The following is a 21957-nucleotide window of genomic DNA, read 5'->3' on the forward strand; positions in this document are numbered from 1 at the left end:
GCATTTTTCTGGATTTTGTTGTTGTTATTCTGTCTCTCACTGTTCAAATAAACCTACCATTAAAATTATAGACTGATCATGTCTTTGTCAGTGGGCAAACGTACAAAATCAGCAGGGGATCAAATACTTTTTTCCCTCACTGTACACATGATATACACATATACACACACTATATACACATATACACACACTATATACACATGTATACACACTATATACACTATATACACATGTATACACACTATATACACATATACACACTGTCGTGACGTACCTTTCATTATTGTGATGGTGGTGTATTGAGAAATGTATTATGTGTTAATGAGTTTAGATTTAAAATGGTTGCAAGTAGCCAATGGGATTTGTATGCAGCGGTTGAGTTATCTGAATTAACAAATGACAATGGGGTTTCCGTTCTTGCATTGAAGTGATTGGATTACGTGATGCAAGGGGGGGGGGGGGTGAAAGTTCAATGATGTATTGGAGAGTTGTGCTGAAGACACTGTAGAGAGTGGTCGACTGGAATGTGTTAAGGAGAACATGAAATAAATCAGTTGTGGTTATTATAAGTACGCTTCGGAGTCTTCAGTAAAAGAACCCAGCATCTTAGGACGCAACATTGATGACTATTATTTATCGAATAATTAACTACTATGTTTAATTGTTACTAGATTAAATTCATTTACATTTACATCATTTAGCAATTTTTTTTATCATGTAACAATTAACTCATTAGGTATTTGGGGCACCACGGGAAAAGTTGTTTAACGAGTTACCGTTTCCCAAATTAACTCTAAAGACATCTTTGATATCTCTTATAATTTAACAGTCATTTATTAATCATTTACCTCATATCAGTCTCATTCTGAAAGTAGGCTCTTTAAGAACGCGGGTCTTACTGATCATTCCGTACCACAGAAATTGATTTAATGATTGATTTACTAATTAATTAAAAATTATAACACAAGATACAAACACATACACTGTATAGGTAGGGATTAGAAACTTAATACAATGAAAACGGGTCCCTAGCGGACTAACACAATATGACATTTGTTACAAAATATGGCGATTTAAAGAGAGAGAGTGAGAGAAAACACTTGGATACACATGGACCTAAGCTCATAGTAATCCTAATACTTTGCCCAGAACTGCCGCCCGTTTGGTAAGAAGTAATGCATGTATTTACGTGTTTGTCTTCGTCGTCTCTGTTGGACCCAGGCCTTCGTGGGAAGGGTCGATTGGGCCTCCTCTTTTCGGATGGCCTTTTAGATGTAAGGTGCAGATGTAAGGCTCAGATTGTACCACTAAAGGTCACGATGTCCTCCTTCTTAGTCGTCTGTTTACTTTCACTCGTTCTGGGAAGTGGTCTTCTGAGGACGGCTAATCGGCCGTGTCGATGATCCCCTGTGGGGTGATGAGAGCAGTGTAGTAGAGGATGGCTTGAAGAGAGTAACAGGATGGTCCCACTTAAATTCACCTTCTTAGATACAGTACTTAGAACAGCTACTCAGTTGATTGTTAGTGGAGGCAACTTTGTCGTCTTCACCTCGTGTTGATTTTCAGGGTCGGGACCAATATGGACAACAGCTGCAGCTTGAGGTCCGTCTAGTCTGATCTGATCATTCTTATCTCAGTCTTTTTATGCGCTCTGGTAAAGAGGGGCGTTTCCGTCATACTGACACGCTCTCTGAGCTCCCTCGGGCGTGGCTAGTTACGAGGCAAAAGTATTATTATCACTATGATCTTGTTAGAAAGCTAAAATCTCATTCCTATCTTCACGAAAACATTGTCTTCCTCCTTGATATTTTCTACCCAAGGTAAAGATGTAAACCTGATATACACAGTGTAAAAGCTCTTCAAGTCACAACGTTTTCGTTATAATGCCTTTATACCATTTTTAATGACATCACAAAATAAACATTAATTTTCCATATTCCATTTCTCATCATTCCCAACGTTTTGGATGTTGAAATATATTGTCCCAATGTTCATTGTTGGATGTTGGAAGTTTTTGGGCGGCAAAAGTCTCTGAAACAAAGGACATTCCTTTCACCATACCACAGGGCCAGAGATGGATTATCCTCCTCTCTAATCTATGGCAGTATTAAGGTGTCAAGACCTGCACAGCCCCCTCTAAGAGTCTGGTTGTTGTCGGCCATTTTCCAAGCTGATATGAGGCCTTTGATCCTCACCCAGGGAGAGTCATGACAACACGATACACACACAGGCTATACATAGGGACACACAGATCTGGGGACTCTGCAGATATATGCCTTGTGTCCTGATTTCCTGTGGGTCTTAAAACCTGTCTGTGCGTTAACTTGTTTGTATGCTTGTGTGTAAATACACCGTAGGGCCTGGGGAGATACCAGTATCGCAAATATCTTTTCCGTGGCAAAAAATAAATAAAAGACGAAGCAGACCAAACTCTTTGATCATTAAAAACCTACTGTATGTAACGTATTGTGTGCTATAGCTTGGAAAATAAATCAACAACGACTGGGTGACAACATCATGATGTTTGTTTCCAACATTAGGGCAATTGTCCTAATGAAGTTAAATCCGCTTCCGGTTTTGTTTCCTTGCCACGATACTAATGACTATCGCGATACCCTGTCCCTAGTAATAAATAATAATAATAATATGCCATTTAGCAGACGCTTTTATCCAAAGCGACTTACAGTCATGTGTGCATACATTTTTTTTGTGTATGGGTGGTCCCGGGGATCGAACCCACTACCTTGGCGTTACAAGCGCCGTGCTCTACCAGCTGAGCTACAGAGGACCACTATATACTATATGTAACGCGTGTGCGTGTGTGTGTGTGTGTGTGCGTGTGCGTGTGCGTGCGTGTGCGTGTGCGTGTGTTTTTCCTCTGTCCAGGCGGTGTTACAGACGTGTGGTCAGTTGGAGTTAGAGGTGCGTCCTCTTTTCCTGGTCCCCGACACCAACGGTTTCATCGACCACCTTACGGGCCTCAAGACACTGCTGCATTCTGGGACTTACATTGTGGTGGTGCCCCTCATAGGTAAATAACACACAAACAAAACACATACTGAATTAAATCGACCACCTCACCGGCCTCAAAAAAAACCCGCTTCTGCAGTCTGGGATGTTTCCTAGAGGTGGTGACCTTTATAGGTCACTAACACACACACAGAGTTCATCGACCACCTCATCAAAACACTTCAGTCTGGGACGTACAGTGCCTTCAGAAAGTATTCACACCCCTTGACTTTTTCCACATTTTTGCTGTGTCACAGCCTGAATTTTTTTAATGGATTCCATTTAGATGTTGTGTCACTGGCCTACACACAATACACCCATAATGTCAAAGTGGAATTATGTTTGTAGAAATGTTTACAAATTAATTAAAAGTGAAAAGCTGAAATGTCTTGAGTCAATAAGTATTCAACACCTTTGTTATGGCAGGCCTAGATAAGAGCAGGAGTTCAAATGTGTTTAACAAGTCACATAATAAGTTGCATGGACTTACTGTGTGCAATAATACTCTTTAACATGATTTTTTTTATTACTACCTCATCTCTGTACCCCACACATACAATTATATGTAAGGTCCCTCAGTCGAGCAGTACATTTCAAACACAGATTCAACAACAAAGACCAGGGAGGTTTTCCAATGCCTCGCAAAGTAGGGCACCTACTGGTAGATGGGTAAAAAAAAAAAGCAGACATTGGATATCCCTTTGAGCATGGTGAAGTTATTAATTACACTTTGGATGGTGTATCAATACACCCAGTTACTACAAAGATTAAGGTGTCCTTCCTAACTCAGTTGCCGGAGAGGAAGGAAACCATTCAGGGATTTCACCATGAGGCCAATGGTGACTTTAAAACAGTTACAGAATTGAATGGCTGTGATAGCAGAAAACTGAGGATGGATCAACAACATTGTAGTTACTCCACAATACTAACCTAAATGACAGAGTGAAAAGAAGGAAGCCTGTACAGAATACTAATATTACTAAACATGCATCCTGTTTGCAATAAGGCACTAAAGTAAAACTGCAAAAAAAGTGGCAAAGAAATTACCTTTATGTCCTGAATACAAAGTGTTATGTTTGGGGCAAATCCAACACAACACCACTCTTCCTATTTCCAAGCATGGTGGTGGCTGCATTATGTTATGGGTTTGCTTGTCATCGGAAAGGACTAGGGAGTTTTTTGGGATAAAAATAAACTGAATAGAGCTAAGCACAGGCAAAATCCTAGATTTTGAACCTGGTTCAGTCTGCTTTCCAACAGACACTGGGAGACATTCACCTTTCAGCAGGACAATAACCTCAAACACAAGGCCAAATATACACTGGAGTTGCTTACCAAGACAACGTGGAATGTTCCTGAGTGGCCTGGTTACAGTTTTGACTTAAATCGGCTTAAAAAGCTATGGCAAAACTTGTACATGGCTGTCTAGCAATGATCAACAACCAACTTGACAGTGCTCTTGAGAATTTTTTAAAGAATACTGTGCAAATATTGTACAATCCAGGTGTGCAAAGCTCTTAGAGACTTACCCAGAAAGACTCACAGCTGTAATCGCTGCCAAAGGTGATTCTAACATGTAGACTCAGGGGGTTGAATACTTATGTAATTTATTTTTCAATAAATTTGCTAGAATGTCTAAAAACATGTTTTCACTTTGTCATTATGGGATATTGTGTGTAGATGTGTAAGATAATTATAATTGTTTTAATTCATTTTTAGTTCAGGCTGGAACACAGCATTTAATGTGGAGTAAGTCAACTGGTATGAATAATGTCTGAAGGCACTTTCCATACTGGTGGTGCCCCTCATATGTGAGACTGAGAGATGGAGGGAGTAGAGCCCTGCACGGGGCATGAAATGTAAGCCTGAGCCCTACCCATTCACACGTTCAGTCCCTGCCCTGCCCTACCCTGCCCTGCCCTGCCGTACGCTGCCCTGCCCTACCCTACGCTGCCCTGCCCTACCCTACGCTGCCCTACCCTGCCCTTCCCTGCTCTGCCCTACCCTGCCCTGCCCTACCCTACGCTGCCCTACCCTACGCTGCCCTACCCTGCCCTTCCCTGCCCCGCCCTACCCTGCTGTGCCCTACCCTATCCTGCTCTGCCCTACCCTACCCTACCCTGCCCTACCCTACCCTGCCCTACCCTGCCCCACCCTACCCTTCCTACCCTGACCCCACCCTTCCCTACCCTGACCCACCCTTCCTACCCTGCCCCTACCCTTCCCTACCCCTGCCCCACCCTTCCCACTCCCTGCCCCACCCTTCCCTACCCTACCCTGCCCTACCCCTACCCTGCCCTACCCTGCCCCACCCTACCCTTCCCTACCCTGACCCACCCTTCCCTACCCTGACCCACCCTTCCCTACCCTGACCCACCCTTTCCTACTCCTGACCCACCCTTCCCTACCCCTGCCCCACCCTTCCCCACCCATCCCTACCCTGCCCTACCCTGCCCCCACTCCCTACCCTTCCCTACCCCTGACCCCACCCTTCCCTACCCTGCCCCACCCTTCCCTACCCTGCCCCACCCTTCCCTACCCTGACCCACCCTTCCCCTACCCTGCCCCACCCTACCTTCCCTACCCTGCCCCACCCTGCCCCACCCTTCCCTACCCTGACCCCACCCTTCCCTACCCTGCCCCACCCTACCCTTCCCTACCCTGCCCCACCCTTCCCTACCCTGACCCAACCCTTCCCCTACCCTGCCCCACCCTACCCTTCCCTACCCTGACCCACCCTTCCTACCCTGACCCACCCTTCCCTACCCTGCCCCCACCCTACCCTTCCCTACCCTGCCCCAACCCTTCCCTACCCTGCCCCACCCAACCCTTCCCTACCCTGCCCTGCCCTTCCCTACCCTGCCCCACCCCTTCCCTACCCTACCCTTCCCTACCCTACCCTGCCCCACCCTACCCCTTCCCTACCCTGCCCTGCCCTTCCCTACCCTGCCCCACCCTTCCCTACCCTGCCCACCCTGCCCTGCCCCCCACCCTGCCCCACCCTTCCCTACCCTGCCCTACCCTGCCCCACCCTTCCCTACCCCTGCCCTACCCTGCCCCACCCTTCCCTACTCCTGCCCTACCCTGCCCTGCCCTTCCCTACCCTGCCCCACCCTTCCCTACCCTGCCCTACCCTGCCCTGCCCTTCCCTACCCTGCCCCACCCTTCCCTACCCTACCCTACCCTGCCCTGCCCTACCCTTTCCCTACCCTGCCCCACCCCTGCCCTGCCCTACCCTGCCCCACCCTTCCCTACCCCTGCCCTACCCTGCCCTGCCCCTTCCCTACCCTGCCCCACCCTTCCTACCCTACCCTACCCTGCCCTGCCCCTACCCTTCCCTACCCTGCCCCCACCCTGCCCTTCCTACCCTGCCCTGACCCACTCTACCCCTTCCCTACCCTGACCCCACCCTACTCCTTCCCTTCCCTACCCTGCCCTGCCCTACCCTTCCCTACCCTGCCCCACCCTATCCCTTCCTTCCCTACTCCTGCCCTGACCCCACCCTGCCCTTCCCTACCCTGCCCCACCCTTCCCTACCCTACCCTACTCCCTGCCCTGCCCTACCCTTCCCTACCCTGCCCCACCCTACCCTTCCCTTCCCTACCCTGCCTCTTCCCTACCCTTCCCTACCCTGACCCACCCTTCCCCTACCCTGCCCCACCCTACCCTCCTTCCCCTACCCTGCCCTGACCCACCCTGCCCTTCCCCCCTTACCCTGCCTCCTCCCTTACCCCTACCCTACCCTGCCCTGCCCCTACCCTTTTCCCTACCCTGCCCCCACCCTTCCTTCCCTTCCCTACCCTGCCCTGACCCACTCCTGCCCCTTCCTCTACCCTGCCCCACCCTTCCCTACCCTACCCTGCCTCGCCCCTACCCTTCCCTACCCTGCCCCACCCTACCCCTTTCCTTCCCTACCCTGCGCCCTGCCTTACCCTTCCCTACCCTGACCCACCCTTCCCTACCCTGCCCCTCTACCCTTCCCCCTTCCCTACCCTGCCTGACCCACCCTGCCCTTCCTACCCTGCCCCACTCTTCCCTACCCTACCCTACTCCTGCCCTGCCCTACCCTTCCCTACCCTGCCCCCCTACCCTTCCTTCCCTACCCTGCCCTGCCCTACCCTTCCCTACCCTGACCCACCCTACCCTTCCCTACCCTGCCCTTGACCCACCCTGACCCATCCCTGCCCTTCCCTACCCTGCCCCACCCCTACCCTTCCTTCCCTACCCTGACCCTACCCCTACCCTTCCCTACCCTGACCCACAACTCTTCCCTACCCTGCCCCACCCTACCCTTCCCTACCCCTGCCCCACCCTACCCTTCCCTACCCTGACCCACCCTTCCCCTCCCCTGCCCCACCCCTACCCTTCCCTACCCTGCCCCACCCCTTCCCTACCCTACCCTGCCTTGCTCCTTCCCTACCCTGCCCCCACCCTACCCTTCCCTACCCTGCCCCACCCTACCCCTTCCCTACCCTGACCCACCCTTCCCTACCCTGCCCCACCCTTCCCTACCCTACCCTGCCCTGCCCTGACCCACCCTTCCCTACCCCTACCCTGCCCCCACCTACCCTACCCTGACCCACCCCCACCCTTCCCTACCCTACCCTGCCCTGCCCTGACCCACCCTTCCCTACCCTGCCCCACCCCTACCCTACCCTGACTCCACCCCCACCCCACCCTTCCCTACCCTTTCCCACCCCTTCCCTTACCCTGCTCCCACCCTACCCTATCCCTGACCCACCCTTCCCTACCCTACCCTGACCCACCCTTCCCTACCCTGCCCCCACCTTTCCCTACCCTGACTCCACCTTCCCTTCCCCTACCCTGCCCCACCCTTCCCTACCCTGACCCACCCTACCCTACCCTGACCCACCCTTCCCTACTCCTGCCCCACCCTTCCCTACCCTGACCCACCTTCCCTTCCTGACCCACCCTTCCCTACCCTGCCCCACCCTTCCCTACCCTACCCTGCCCCACCCCACCCTTCCCTGCCCCACCCTTCCCTACCCTGACCCACCCTTCCCTACTCTGACTCCACCCTTCCCTACCCTGACCCACCCTTCCCTACCCTGACCCACCCTACCCTACCCTGACTCCACCCTTCCCCTACCCTGACCCACCCTTCCCTACCCTACCCTGACCCACTCTTCCCTACCCTGCCCCACCCTTCCCTACCCTGATCCCACCCTTCCCTTCCCTACCCTGCCCCACCCTTCCCTACCCTGACCCACCCTACCCTACTCCTGACCCACCCTTCCCCTACCCTGCCCCACCCTTCCCTACCCTGACTCCACCCTTCCTTCCCTGGCCCACCCTTCCCCTACCCTGCCCCACCCTTCCCTACCCTACCCCTGCCCCACCCCACCCTGCCCCACCTCTTCCCTACCCTGACCCACCCTTCCCTACCCTGCCCCACCTCTTTCCCTACCCTGACCCACCCTTCCTTCCTGACCCACCCTTCCCTACCCTGCCCCACTTCTTCCCTACCCTACCCTGCCCCAACTACCCTTCCTGCCCCACCCTTCCCTACCCTGACTCCACCCTTCCCTACCCTGACCCACCCTTCCCTACCCTGACCCACCCTTCCCTACCCTACCCTGACCCACCCTTCCCTACCCTGCCCTGACCCCACCCTTCCCTACCCTACCCTGACCCACCCTTCCCTACCCTACCCTGACCCCACCCTTCCCCTACCCTACCCTGACTCACCCTTCCCTACCCTACCCTGACCCACCCTTCCCTACCCTACCCTGACCCACCCTTCCCTACCCTACCCCTGACCCACCCTTTCCACCCTCACCCTGACCCACCCTTTCCCTACCCTGACCCACCCCTTCCCTACCCTGACCCACCCTTCCCTACCCTACCCTGACCCACCCTTCCCCTCCCTTCCCTTCCCTGCCCTTCCCTGCCCTTCCTTCCCCTACCCCTTTCCCTACTCCTTCCCTTCTCTGCCCTCCCTGCCCTACTCCTTTCCCTTCCCTACCCTTCCCTTCCCTGCCCTTCCCTGCCCCTCTTCCCCTATCCTACCCTTCCCTACCCTGCCCTACCCTGCCCTTCCCTGCCCTACCCTTCCCTACCCTTCCCTTCCCTACCCTTCCCTCCTTCCCTACCCTGCCCTACCCTGCCCTTCCCTTCCCTACCCTTCCCTACCCTTCCCTACCCTGCCCTTCCCTTCCCTACCCTTCCCTACCCTGCCCGCCCTTCCTTCCCTACCCTTCCCTACCCTGCCCTACCCTGCCCTTCCCTGCCCTATTTCCCTACCCTTCCCTCCTGCCCTTCCTGCCCTTCCCTACCCTGCCTCCTGCCTTCCCTACCCTCTTCCCCTACCCTTCCCTACCCTGCCCTTCCCTTCCCTACCCTTCCCTACCCTGCCCTACCCTGCCCTCTCCTTCCCTACCCTTCCCTACCCTGCTCCTACCCTGCCCTCTCCCGCCCTACCCTTCCCTATCCTTCCTTCCTACCCTTCCCTTCCTGCCCTTCCCTGCCCTTTCCCTACCCTTCCCTACCCTACCCTTCCTACTCCCTTCCTTCCCTTCCCTACCCTTCCCTTTCCCTGCCCTGCCCTCTTCCCTTCCCTACCCTGCCCTACTCCCTGCCCCTTCCTGCCCTTACCCCTTCCCTTCCCTGCCCTTTCCCTGCCCTTCCCTACCCTGTCCCCTACCCTGCCCTACCCTGCCCTTCCTCTCCCTACCTTCCCTACCTTCCCTACCCTGCCTTCCCTACCCTTCCCTACCCTGCCCTACCCTGTCCCTTCCCTTCCCTACCCTTCCCTACCCTGCCCTACCCTGCCCTTCCCTGCCCTACCCTTCCCTTCCCTGCTCTTCCCTACCTTCCCTACTCCTGCCCTTCCCTTTCCCTACCCTTCCCTACCCTTCCTTCCTACCCTGCCCTTCCCTTCCCTACTCCCTTCCCTACTCCTGCCTACCCTGCCCTTCCCTTCCCCTACCCTTCCCTACCCTGCCCTACCCTGCCCTTCCCTTCCCCACCCTGCCCCACCCTGACCTAGTCCTACTGCTAATTATCAAAATCAAGAAAATAGCAATTCAGTTCTCAAACCTTCCACCACAAAGCCCTGACCTACAGAGAGATGAAACTGGAGAAGAGTCCCCTCAGCTAGCTGGTATGGGGGCTCTGTTCACAAACAGGAAACTAAAAGATAGCTTCTTGACACATTAGAAAGATTTAACCAAAAAACGGAGCAAACTGGAATGTTACGTTACACAGTAGCAGAATACCTGACCGCTGTGACTGACCCCAAATTAAGGAAAGCTTTGACTATGTACAGACTCGGTGAGCATAGCCTTGCTATTGAGAAAGGCCGCCGTAGGCAGACCTGGCTCTCAAGAGAAGACAGGCTATGTACCCACTGCCCACAAAATTAGGTGCAAACCGAGCTGCACTTCCTAACCTCCTGCCAACTGTATGACCATATTATTTGTATTTATTAGGGATCCCCGTTAGTTCCTGCCAAGGCAGCAGCTACTCTTCCTGGGGTTTATTAGGGATCCCCATTAGTTCCTGCCAAGGCAGCAGCCACTCTTCCTGGGGTTTATTATGGATCCCCGTTAGTTCCTGCCAAGGCAGCAGCTACTCTTCCTGGGATCCAAACACATTAAGGCACTTACAGTGCATTTGGAAAGTATTCAGACCTCTTGACCTTTTCAACAATTTGTTACGTTACAGCCTTATTCTAAAATGGATTAAAAAATATATAATTCTCATCCATCTACACACAATACCCCATAATGACAAAGCAAAAACAGGTTTTTAGAAATGTTTGCAAATTTATAAAAAATAAAGTGTGTGTATATATATATATATCACATTTACATAAGTATTCAGACCCTTTACTCAGTACTTTGTTGAAGCACCTTTGGCAGCGATTACAGCCTCGAGTCTTCTTTGGTATGACGCTACAAGCTTGGCACACCTGTATTCGGGGAGTTTGTCCCATTCTTCTCTGCAGATCCTCTCAAGCTCTGTCAGGTTGGTTGGGGAGCGTCGCTGCACACCTATTTTCAGGTCTCTCCAGAGATGTTTGATCGGGTTCAAGTCCGGGTTCTGGCTGGGCCACTCAAGGACATTCAGAGACTTGTCCCGAAGCCACTCCTGCATTGTCTCGGCTATGTGCTTAGGGTCATTGTCCTGTTGGAAGATGAACCTTCACCACAGTCTGAGGTCCTGAGCGCTCTGGAGAAGGTTTTCATCAAGGATTTCTCTGTACTTTGCTTCGTTCATCTTTCCCTCGATCCTGACTAGTCTCCCAGTCCCTGCCGCTGAAAAACATCCCCACAGCATGATGCTGCCACCACCATGCTTAACGTAGGGATGGTACCAGGTTTCCTCCAGATGTGACGCTTTGCATTCAGGCCAAATAATTCAATATTGGTTTCATCAGACCAGAGAATCTTGTTTCTCTTGGTCTGAGGGTCTTTAGGTGCCTTTTGGCAAACTCCAAGCGGGCTGTCATGTGCCTTTTCCTGAGGAGTGGCTTCCGTCTGGCCACTCTACCATGAAGGTCTGATTGGTGGAGTGCTATAGAGATGGTTGTCCTTCTGGAAGGTTCTCCCATCTCCACAGAGGAACTCTAGAGCTCTGTCAGAGTGACCATCGGGTTCTTGGTCACCTCCCTGACCAAGGCACTTCTCCCCCGATTGCTCAGTTTGGCCGGGCGGCCAGCTCTAGGAAGAGTCTTGGTGGTTCCAAACATCTTACATTTAAGAATGATGGAGGCCACTGTGTTCTTGCGAATCTTCAATGATGCAGACATTTTTTGGTACCCTTCCCCAGATCTGTGCCTAGACACAATCCTGTCTCAGATCTCTATGGACAATTCCTTCGACCTCATGGCTTGGTTTTTGCACTGACATGCACTGTCAACTGTGGGACCTTATATAGACAGGTGTGTGCCTTTCCGTATCATGTCCAATCAATTGAATTTACTCCAATCAAGTTGTAGAAATATCTCAAGGATGATCAGTCAAAACAGGATGCACCTGAGCTCAATTTCGAGTCTCATAGCAAAGTGTCTGAATACTTATGTATTTAGTATACATTTGCAAAAATGTCTAAAAACCTGTTTTGTCATTATGGGGTATTGTGTGTAGATTGATGAGGAAAAACATTAATTTAATCCATTTTAGAATAAGGCTGTAACGTAACAAAATGTGGAAAAAGTCAAGGGGTCTGAATACTTTCCGAATGCACTGTACATTACATATAAAACAAAAGAGAAAACAGTACATCATATAACATTATTACACCACTACTAAAATACAAAATGTAAAATACCACCATACAACAATAATGCAATGTATGTGTGTGTAGAGTGCTAGCGTGAGTCTCTTCACAGTCCCCGTTGTTCCATAAGGGGTATTTGTACCTGTTTTTTTTTAAATCTTATTCAGTTACCTGATGTGGAATAGAGTTCCATGTAGTCATGGCTCTATGTAGTACTGTGCGCCTCCCATAGTCTGTTCTGGACTTGGGGATTGTGAAGAGACCTCTGGTGGCATGTCTTGTGGGGTATGCATGGGTGTCTGAGCTGTGTGCTAGTAGTTTAAACAGACAGCTCGGTACATTCAGCATGTCAACACCTCTTACAAAAACAAGTAGGGACGAAGTCAATCTCACCTCCACTTTGAGCCATGAGAGATTTACATGCATGTCATTAATGTTATCTCTCTGTGTACATCCAAGGGCCAGCCGTGCTGCCCTGTTCTGAGCCAATTGTAATTTTCCTAAGTTCCTCTTTGTGGCACCTGACCACACGACTGAACAGTAGTCCAGGTGCGACAAAACTAGGGCCTGTAGGACCTGCCTTGTTGATAGTGCTGTTAAGAAGGTAGAGCAGCGCTTTATTATGGACAGACTTCTCCCCATCTTAGCTACGGTTGTATCAACATGTTTTGACCATGACAGTTTACAATCCAGGGTTACTCCAAGCAGTTTAGTCACCTCAACTTGCTCAATTTCCACATTATTCATTACAAGATTTAGTTGAGGTTAAGGGTTTAGTTTTTAGTTTTTGAAATATTTAGGACTAACTTATTCCTTGCCACCCATTCTGAAACTAACTGCAGCTCTTTGTTAAGTGTTGCTGTCATTTCAGTCGCTGTGGTAGCTGACGAGTATAGTGTTGAGTCATCTGCATACATAGACACACTGGCTTTACTCAAGGCCAGTGGCATGTCATTAGTAAAGATTGAAAAAAGTAAGGGGCCTAGACAGCAGCCCTGGGGAATTCCTGATTCTACCTGGATTATGTTGGAGAGGCTTTCATTAAAGAACACCACGGACAAGTAACTCTTTATCCACATTATAGCAGGGGGTGTAAAAGCCATAACACATACGGTTTTATTTTTATTGTTCAGAGCAACAGTTAAGTCAGCCATCAATATCAGGTTTTAGGAGTTTCTTAGGGGAATGTTTAGTGCTGTGTTGACTGTCTTAGCCCGCCTCTCCCTCCCCTCCCCTCCTCTTCTCTCCCTCCCCTCTCTTCTCTCCCTCCTCTCTCTTCTCTCCCTCTCCCTCCTCTTCTCTCCCTCCCCTCTCTTCTCTCCCTCCTCTTCTCTCCCTCCCCTCTCTTCTCTCCCTCCCCTATCTTCTCTCCCTCCCCTCTTCTCTCCCTCCTCTTCTCTCCCTCCTCTCTCTTCTCTCCCTCCCCTCCTCTTCTCTCCCCCCTCCCTCCTCTTTTCTCTCTTCTCTCCCTTTTTCTCTCCCTCCCCTCTCTTCTCTCCCCTCCCCTCTCTTCTCTCCCTCCTCTTCTCTCCCTCCCCTCTCTTCTCTCCCTCCTCTTCTCTCCCTCCCCTCTCTTCTCTCCCTCCCCTCTCTTCTCTCCCTCCCCTCCTCTTCTCTCCCCCTCCCCTCCTCTTTTCTCTCTTCTCTCCCTTTTCTCTCCCTCCCCTCTCTTTCTCCCTCCCCTCTCTTCTCTCCCTCCCATCTCTTCTCTCCCTCCTCTTCTCTCCCTCCCCTCCTCTTCTCTCCCTCTTCTCTCCCTCTTCTCTCTCTCTCTTCTCTCCCACTTCTCTCTCCCTCTTCTCTCTCTCTTCTCTCCCTTTTCTCTCTCTTCTCTCCCTCTTCTCTCTCTCCCCTCCTCTTCTCTCCCCCCTCCTCTTCTCTCCCCCTCCTCTTCTCTCCCCATCCCCTCCTCTTCTCTCTCTTCTCTACCTTTTCTCTCTGTCCCCTCCCCTCCTCTTCTCTCCCTCTTCTCTCTCTCCCCTCCCTCCTCTTCTCTCTCTCCCCTCCCTTTTCTCTCTCTCTCCCTCCTCTTCTCTCCCCTCCCTCCTCTTCTCTCCCGCTCCCTCCTCTCCTATTCTCTCTCTCCCCCTCCCTCTCCCTCCTCTCTCTCTCCCTCCCCCTCCTCTTCTCTCTCCCTCTTCTCTCTCTCCCCTCCTCTTCTCTCCCTCCCCTCATCTTCTCTCCCTCTTATCTCTCCCTCCAGTGATAACAGAGTTGGATGGTTTGGCAAAGGGCCAGGAGAGCTGCGATGGCACCGTCGGTGGGCGTGGTGGCAGTGGTTCTCGTGGAAACCCTGGTGGTGGGGGTGCGGCCCACGCCCGGGCTGTCCAGGAGAAGGCTAAGGTTGCCGTGGCGTTTCTGGAGCGAGGGTTCGAGGCCAGGGAGCCCTGTCTCAGAGCGCTGACCAGCAGAGGAAGTCAACTGGAGTCTATCGCCTTCCGGAGCGAAGACACCTCCGGACAACAGGTGTGTGTTTGTGTGACGTTTGTGGGTTTTGACGTGTTTATTAAAATGTGTGTCCAAGTACCCCAGATCCCCTGTCAAGTATATTACCATCTCTTGTATGTGAAATTAGAGTTTGGAGCAGTCTTTGACTGCAAGTCAATGTCGATTCAACCAATTCCGGGCTATCGTTGAAATTCCGCTTTAGATTTACTGGTGTCTCTCCCCACCCTCCAGGGGAACAATGATGATGTCATCTTGTCCTGCTGTCTCCACTACTGCAAAGATGAGGCTAAGAACTTCATGCCTGCACAAAGAGGTAGATATCGCCTCCCACCAACACACACACATATTGTAACATCATGCCTGTGTGTTACACAATAATGTGTCTATACTAATATATTTATTCTACCCTCCCTCCCTCCCTCTTCTCCCCCCCTCCCTCCCTCCCTCTTCTCCCTCCTCCCTCCCTCTTCTCCCCCTCCCTCCCTCCTCTTCTCCCCCCCCCTCCCTCCCTCTTCTCTCCCCCCTCCCTCCCTCTTCTCTCCCCCCTCCCTCCCTCTTCTCTCCCCCCTCCCTCTTCTTTCCTCTGTTCCAGACGGTCCGGTGCGCTTGCGTCGGGAGGTGGTTCTCCTAACAGATGACCGTAACCTGCGAGTCAAAGCCCTGACCAGGAATGTGCCGGTCAGGGACATCCCCTCCTTCCTCACCTGGGCCAAAGTGGGCTGAACCGGGTCACACCTTAGACCACGCCCAGAGCACCCATACAACCAATCAACTGCTGAGAACCGCTGGCCACCTCTCACACCACCTTGGAGTGGAGAAGGAGAATATACGCTAACGCAGAAGAGAAGACTGATGGAGAGAAGACTGATGGAGAGAGAGAGAAGGAGAAGAAACTCATTTTTTCGTGGAAAACCTCAAATGAAAACTAAAAAGGTTTTTTTTTGAGGGTGGAATGAGTTTAATTGGCTGAGATCTTTTTCTCCTCATTGTGGTGAGGGGTGTGTTAATTACCTCTCAGAGGGAGGAGAGGAGCAGAGAGAGTTTTAAGAGATGCAGGAAGGCTGGACCAAGAGGAACGGTAGAGGAGAGTGAGAGGAGAGGAGGGAGGTGTGTGTGTGTGTGTTAATATCTGGTTCCTCCAGTCCAGCCGTGCGTCGTTCATAACTTCTGCAGCGTGTTCACAAGGCCAGCGGCAGCATTTACCTCTGTGGAAACCACAGAGCAGAGAGGGATAGGTCAGGGCTGGGAGGAGCAAGGCCTGACTGACTGAAGACTGTTATCTCTGGCTGTGTGAGGGTCTGTTTGACTGACAGCTGTCTGTAACCCCAGAGCAGGGAGAGCAGGGAGGGGGGCTGTAGTGATGGGTTACCAGGTTCTGGTATATTAGATAGGGGATTGGTACCCCACCTTAATCCCCTTGACCCGGAGTCACACGCTCAGCCTCTGGTGACCCGGAAGTGATCTGTTTCATTTCCTGTTGACCCAGGAAGTGGTTTGAATCCCAGTTGGCCGGTAACACTGTTGGTGATGTTTCCCCCAGCAGCTTGATGGTGACAGAGTAATTTCCAAGTTGGGGGTTCTATAAAGGAACGGCTTTAAAAAATTTAAAAAAACAAAGAAAATATACTTTTTCTGATTTAGAGTTGTGGTGTTGTTGGCTGGTGTATCCAGTGTGTGTGCGTGCTTGTTTATGCTCTACAGAAGAGCTTGTCTGTCTGCTGACGTTTTCAATCACATACCCTTTTGGTTTGTTTAAGCTTTAAAAAAAAGTCAAATAAGATTGGATGTCAGTTTTAGTTCTTCATATATTTTGTTTGTTTCCCTTTGTTTTTACCACCACCTGTGGGTAACTCATCAGTTTGTTCAGCTTCTATTAATTATCTATCTATTTTCTTCACATTGAGTACAGAGCTCTCTGCTGATCTGAGTGAACATATCTAGGCTGGCTAGATAGGTTCAGTAACGGTTGTGTGTGCGTGCATGCGCAACAGGGTACAGTAACAATGGAATGTGTGTGTGTGAGCATCAGGATTTTCCGTTAACCGGTAATTGGCGGCTTTTGCCCCACTCCCTAAAACAAAAGGTACGGCAATAAATATCATTTGCCTCAGCCAAATTGTCCAGAAGAACCCCATTGCAAAATAATGCTTTTTTTTTTCTCCATTGATGGAAATGCATTTGCCCGGTCATGCTTATCGGCCAAAAAAAACACAAAACATTTGCATAATTTAGTGGAATTAAATTGGCACGTGTATTTTCGTTAATCGTCATTTGTGGTATTTATCACACGCCGCAGCATACAGAGACTATGAACTGAATATCACCAGAGCTGCTGCTGAGAGCCTGCTTCAGCTCGTTGCTGGACTTTTACTATTCTAAATGCAAGACCTACTATTTTTATTTCTCAACTGGTATGCCTTATTGAAGCGCGCCTCCAATTCGAGTACGGTAGGCAGGCTATCAGCGCGTCACCAACCACTTCACAATGTGAGCTGGAGGCAATTTGAAAACAGAAAAGTATTCACACCCCTTGACTTTTTCCACATTTTGTTGTTACAGCCTGAATTTAAAATGGATTCAATTTTGTGTCACTGATCTACACACAATACCCCATAATGTCAAAGTGGAATTATGTTTTTAGAAATGTTTACAAATTGACTAAAAATGGAAAGCTGAAATGTCTTGAGTCAATAAGTACTCAAACCTTTTGTTATGGCAAGCCTAAATAAGTTCAGGTGTAAAGGTGTGCTTAACAAGTCACATAATAAGTTGCATGGACTCACTCTGTGTGCAATAATAGTGTTCAACATCATTTTTAAACGACTACCCCATCTCTACCCCACACATAAAACTATCTGTAAGGTCCCTCGGTCGAGCAGTGAATTTCAAGCACAGATTCAACCACAAAGACCAGCAAGGTTTTCCAATGGTTCTCAAAGAAAGGCGCCTATTGATGAAAAATAAAAGCAGACATTGAATATCCCTTTGAGCATGGTGAAGTTATTAATTACACTTTGGATGGTGTATCAATACACCCAGTCACTACAAAGATACAGGCGTCCTTCCTGACTCAGTTACCGGAGAGGAAGGAAACTGCTCAGGGATTTCACCATGAGACCAATGGTGATTTTAAAATGGTTACAGGGTTTAATGGATGGAAGAAAACTGAGGATGGATGAACAACAGTGTAGTTACTCCACAATACTAACCTAAATGACAGAGTGAAAAGAAGGAACCTGTACAGAATACAAAATATTCCAAAACATCCATCCTGTTTGCAATAAGGCACTAAAGTAATACTGCAAAAAAAAAAATGGCGACGCAATTAACCTTTTGTCCAGAATACAAAGTGTTATATTTTGGTCAAATACAACTTATTATGGAGTTACCACTCTTCTTCTTTTCAAGCATGGTGGTGCTAGAGGAAAACTCGTTTCAGACACTGGGAGATGAATTCACCTTTCAGCAGGACAATAACCTAAAACACCAGGCCAAATATACACTGGAATTGCTTACCCAAGACAACATTGAATGTTCCTGAATGGCTTAGTTACAGTTTTGACTTAAATCGGCTTGAAAATCTATGGCAAGACTTGAAAATGGCTGTCTAGCAATGATCAACCACCAACTTGACAGAGCTTGAACAATTATTTAAAGAATAATGGTTAAATGTTGTACTATCCAGGTGTGCAAAGCTCTTACAGACTTACACAGAAAGACTCTCAGCTGTAATCGCTGCCAAAGGTGATTCTAACATGTATTGACTCGGGGGGGGTTGAATACTTAACTAATCAAGATATATTCGTGTTTTATTTTCCATTAATAAAAAACAAACCATTTTTATCATTTTTCCAGTATTTTGTGTAGATCGTTGACAAAAAAATGGCATCCATTTAATCCCACTTTGTAACACAAGAAAATGTGGAAAAAGTCAAGGGGTGTGAATACTTTCTGAAGGCACCTGAAAGTTTTACTTCATATTATGACGCATGTCTTACAAAGTCCGACCTTAAACGTGGAGGCAATTATTTTATAAAGACTTCCCCATGAAACCATTTCTCTCCTGTTCTGTTGGTTTTCATATAAACTTTTTTTCGTTGTCCACAAGTCAAAGGCACAATCCCAGTCACATTAGCAAACTGTCCTAGTTTTTGCATCTTTAGATTCCTCCTCTTTCTAAATGTCTAACAGAAGATGATCTCTGAGATGCACTATATATACACAAGTAGGTGGACACCCCTTCAAATTAGTGGATTCGGCTATTTCAGCCACACCCGTTGCTGACAGGTGTATAAAATCGAGCATGCAGCCATGCAATCTCCATAGACAAACACTGACAGGAGAATGGCCTTACTGAAGAGCTCAGTGACTTTCAACGTGGCACCGTCAAATGATGTTTGTCAGTTTGTCAACTTTCTGCCCTGCTAGAGCTGCCCTGGTCAACTGTAAGTGTTGTTATTGTAAAGTGGAAACGTCTAGGAGCAACAACGGCTCAGCCACGAAGTGGTAGGCCACACAAGCTCACAGAACGGGACCGCAGAGTGCTGAAGTGTGTAAAAATCGTCTGTTCTCGGTTGCAACACTCACTACCGAGTTCTAAACTGCCTCTGGAAGCAACGTCAGCACAATAACTGTTTATCTGTAAAATGGGAGAAATGGGTTTCCAGCCTAAGATCACTATGCGCAATGCCAAGCGTCGGTTGGAGTGGTGTAAAGCTCGCAGCTATTGGACTCTGGAGCAGTGGAAACGCGTTCTCTGGAGTGATGAATCACGCTTCACCATCTGGCAGTCCAATGGATGAATCTGGGTTTGGCGGATGCCAGGAGAACGCTACCTGCCTGAATGCATAGTGCCAACTGTCAAATTTGGTGGAGGAATAATGGTCTGGGGCTGTTTTTTTATGGTTCGGGCTAGGCCCCTTAGTTCCAGTGAGGGGAAATCTTTAACGCTACAGCATACAATGACACTAGACGATTCTGTGCTTTCAACTTTGTGGCAACAGTTTGGGGAAGGCCCTTTACTGTTTCAGCATGACAATGCCGCTGTGCACAAAGCGAGGTCCATACAGAAATTGTTTGTCAAGATCTGTGTGGAAGAACTTAACTGGCCTGCACAGAGCCCTGACCTCAACCCCATCGAACACCTTTGGGATGAATTGGAACGCCTACTGTGAGCCAGGCCTATTCGCCTAACATCAGTGCCCCTCACTAATGCTCTTTTGGCTGAATGGAAGCAAGTCCCCACAGCAATGTTCCAACATCTAGTGGAAAGCCTTCCCAGAAGAGTGGAGGCTGTTATAGCAGCAAAGGGGGGACCAACTCCATATTAATGTGCATGATTTTGGAATGAGATGTTCAGCAGGTGTCAACATACTTTTGGTTATGAAGTGTGTGTATATAGAACCGCAAGCATCAGATGCACTGTTTAGAATGGTGTTTTCTTGCTAATTGCATTTTCACAAATGTATGAAAATTATGTTTTATTGGTTGCTTCATTACAGGAGTTGCATGTTCGGTTAAGATGAATTACCATAATCTAAATGTGATTTCTGTCATTCTGAGAACCGTGGGTGGACGCACTAATGGGTTAATGCACCCAATGCAGGTAAATTTATCAGATGTCTGATGTGATCAATTAAAACGTGTCCAGTCACGTTGTCCGGCCCCACATTGTGCTAAAGGAAACCCTGGTGCGCAAACAACTCTTCATGCATATGAACCGCGTCACAGTCTTTTCACAACCATACAACGTCCCACACGATGTAAACATTTACATTTAAGTCATTTAGCAGACGCTCTTATCCAGAGCGACTTACAGTTAGTGAATAATTTTATTTTTTTATACTGGCCCCCCGTGGGAATCGAACCCACAACCCTGGCATTGCAAATGCCATGCTCTATCAACTGAGCTACATCCCTGCCGGCCATTCCCTCCCCTACCCTGGTCGACGCTGGGCCAATTGTGCGCCGCCCTCATGGGTCTCCCGGTCGCGGCCGGCTACGACAGAGCCTGGATTCGAACCAGGATCTCTAGTGGCACAGTTAGCACTGCGATGCAGTGCCTTAGACCACTGCGCCACTCAGGAGACAAATATAACATCTGTGAATGACATACCTGATGTAAAATATGTTCAGTCGGCATGCTGTGATCGTTTATTACGCATGCGCACATGAAGTGTTACCAGTTCCAATCGGTTCTCCAGACCGCAAGAGTTAGCTATGACAGTAACACACACGATTCTGTAACGTCAGTCTGTTAGCCAAGTCTAGGAACAACTATAGATATATAACATGAATTTATACTCTCGATCATTTGATCTTTACCTGTGTGTGTGTGTACACTGTCAATTTATTCAAGAATATTTGGTAAAACTACTGCTAGCTAACTGACGTGACAGGCCTGCATGTCTTATCCTATCACAATGCTTTCTAATGATTTTGCATTTGAATAAAGTATTTGTTTTGATTAAAATCAGTTGTCTGTTTGTTTATTTATATATGTTTACTTGTGATTGTGGTGTGCAATGACGGGTTTACACATAGAGAATGATAAAGATACATGTCCGCACGGGCAGCGTCAATGGGGCAATCTCCATTTTGAAGTGCTCCATTTTCTTCTTCTACTATGAGTTGGTAAACAAACTGAAAGTGTGCACACTGCCACCGTGTTGTTGGAACAGGTTTAAAGCCAAGGTTGGCGATTTACTGCCACCTACAGTTACGGGAATGTTTGATCACGAGTATATGAGTATATAAATTCATTGGCTGAGCCCTCCCGGATGGATTCATGTGATCCTTCCTTTAACCAATAGGAAGTCCCACTCAGTTGACTAACTTTAAAATGGCGGAAGCCCTCAATGGCACCTGACCTTTTCACAATTATATTTGCTCACCTCACTCGCGCGTCTACGGGGTGGATCCCCAAATAAATGTGTAAAAATAAATTACGTTTGTTGTGCAAGACGATTTATAGATAAAAGGGTACGTAGCATATAATTTATCCTCCGAAAATACAACTGATTCAAAGGGGGGTGTGGCAGATATAAATGTTCTTGCGCTGTAGGATACACTTGCCCTTCTTCGCCAGGTGGCCTAGTGGTTAAGACAGTTGGGCCAGTATCCGAAAGGTTCGAATCCCTGAGCCACCGACTGGGTGAAAAATCTATGTGCCCTAGAGCAAAGCACTTAACTCTAATTTCTACTGTAAATCGCCCTGGATAAAAGTGTCTGCTAAATGATGTAAAAGGAGGCTATCGA

The 21957-nt window shown here is 49.0% G+C and overlaps 1 protein-coding gene across 1 annotated transcript in view; it reads left to right on the plus strand.

Annotated features, from left to right (window-relative positions):
• Window positions 1-17257, plus strand: part of smg6 (SMG6 nonsense mediated mRNA decay factor) — a 41736-nt gene extending 24479 nt beyond the window's left edge. Inside the window, exons 15-18 of the mRNA XM_041893398.2 lie at window positions 2887-3031; window positions 14456-14718; window positions 14932-15013; window positions 15293-17257. Of these exons, the coding sequence (XP_041749332.1) occupies window positions 2887-3031; window positions 14456-14718; window positions 14932-15013; window positions 15293-15423 (621 nt within the window). The 3' untranslated portion in view covers window positions 15424-17257. The remainder of the gene's footprint in view (window positions 1-2886; window positions 3032-14455; window positions 14719-14931; window positions 15014-15292) is intronic.
• The last annotated feature ends 4700 nt before the right edge of the window (window positions 17258-21957 follow it).

The sequence above is a fragment of the Coregonus clupeaformis genome, chromosome 13 (genome assembly GCF_020615455.1).
Source record: "Coregonus clupeaformis isolate EN_2021a chromosome 13, ASM2061545v1, whole genome shotgun sequence".
Classification (NCBI taxonomy): domain Eukaryota; kingdom Metazoa; phylum Chordata; class Actinopteri; order Salmoniformes; family Salmonidae; genus Coregonus; species Coregonus clupeaformis.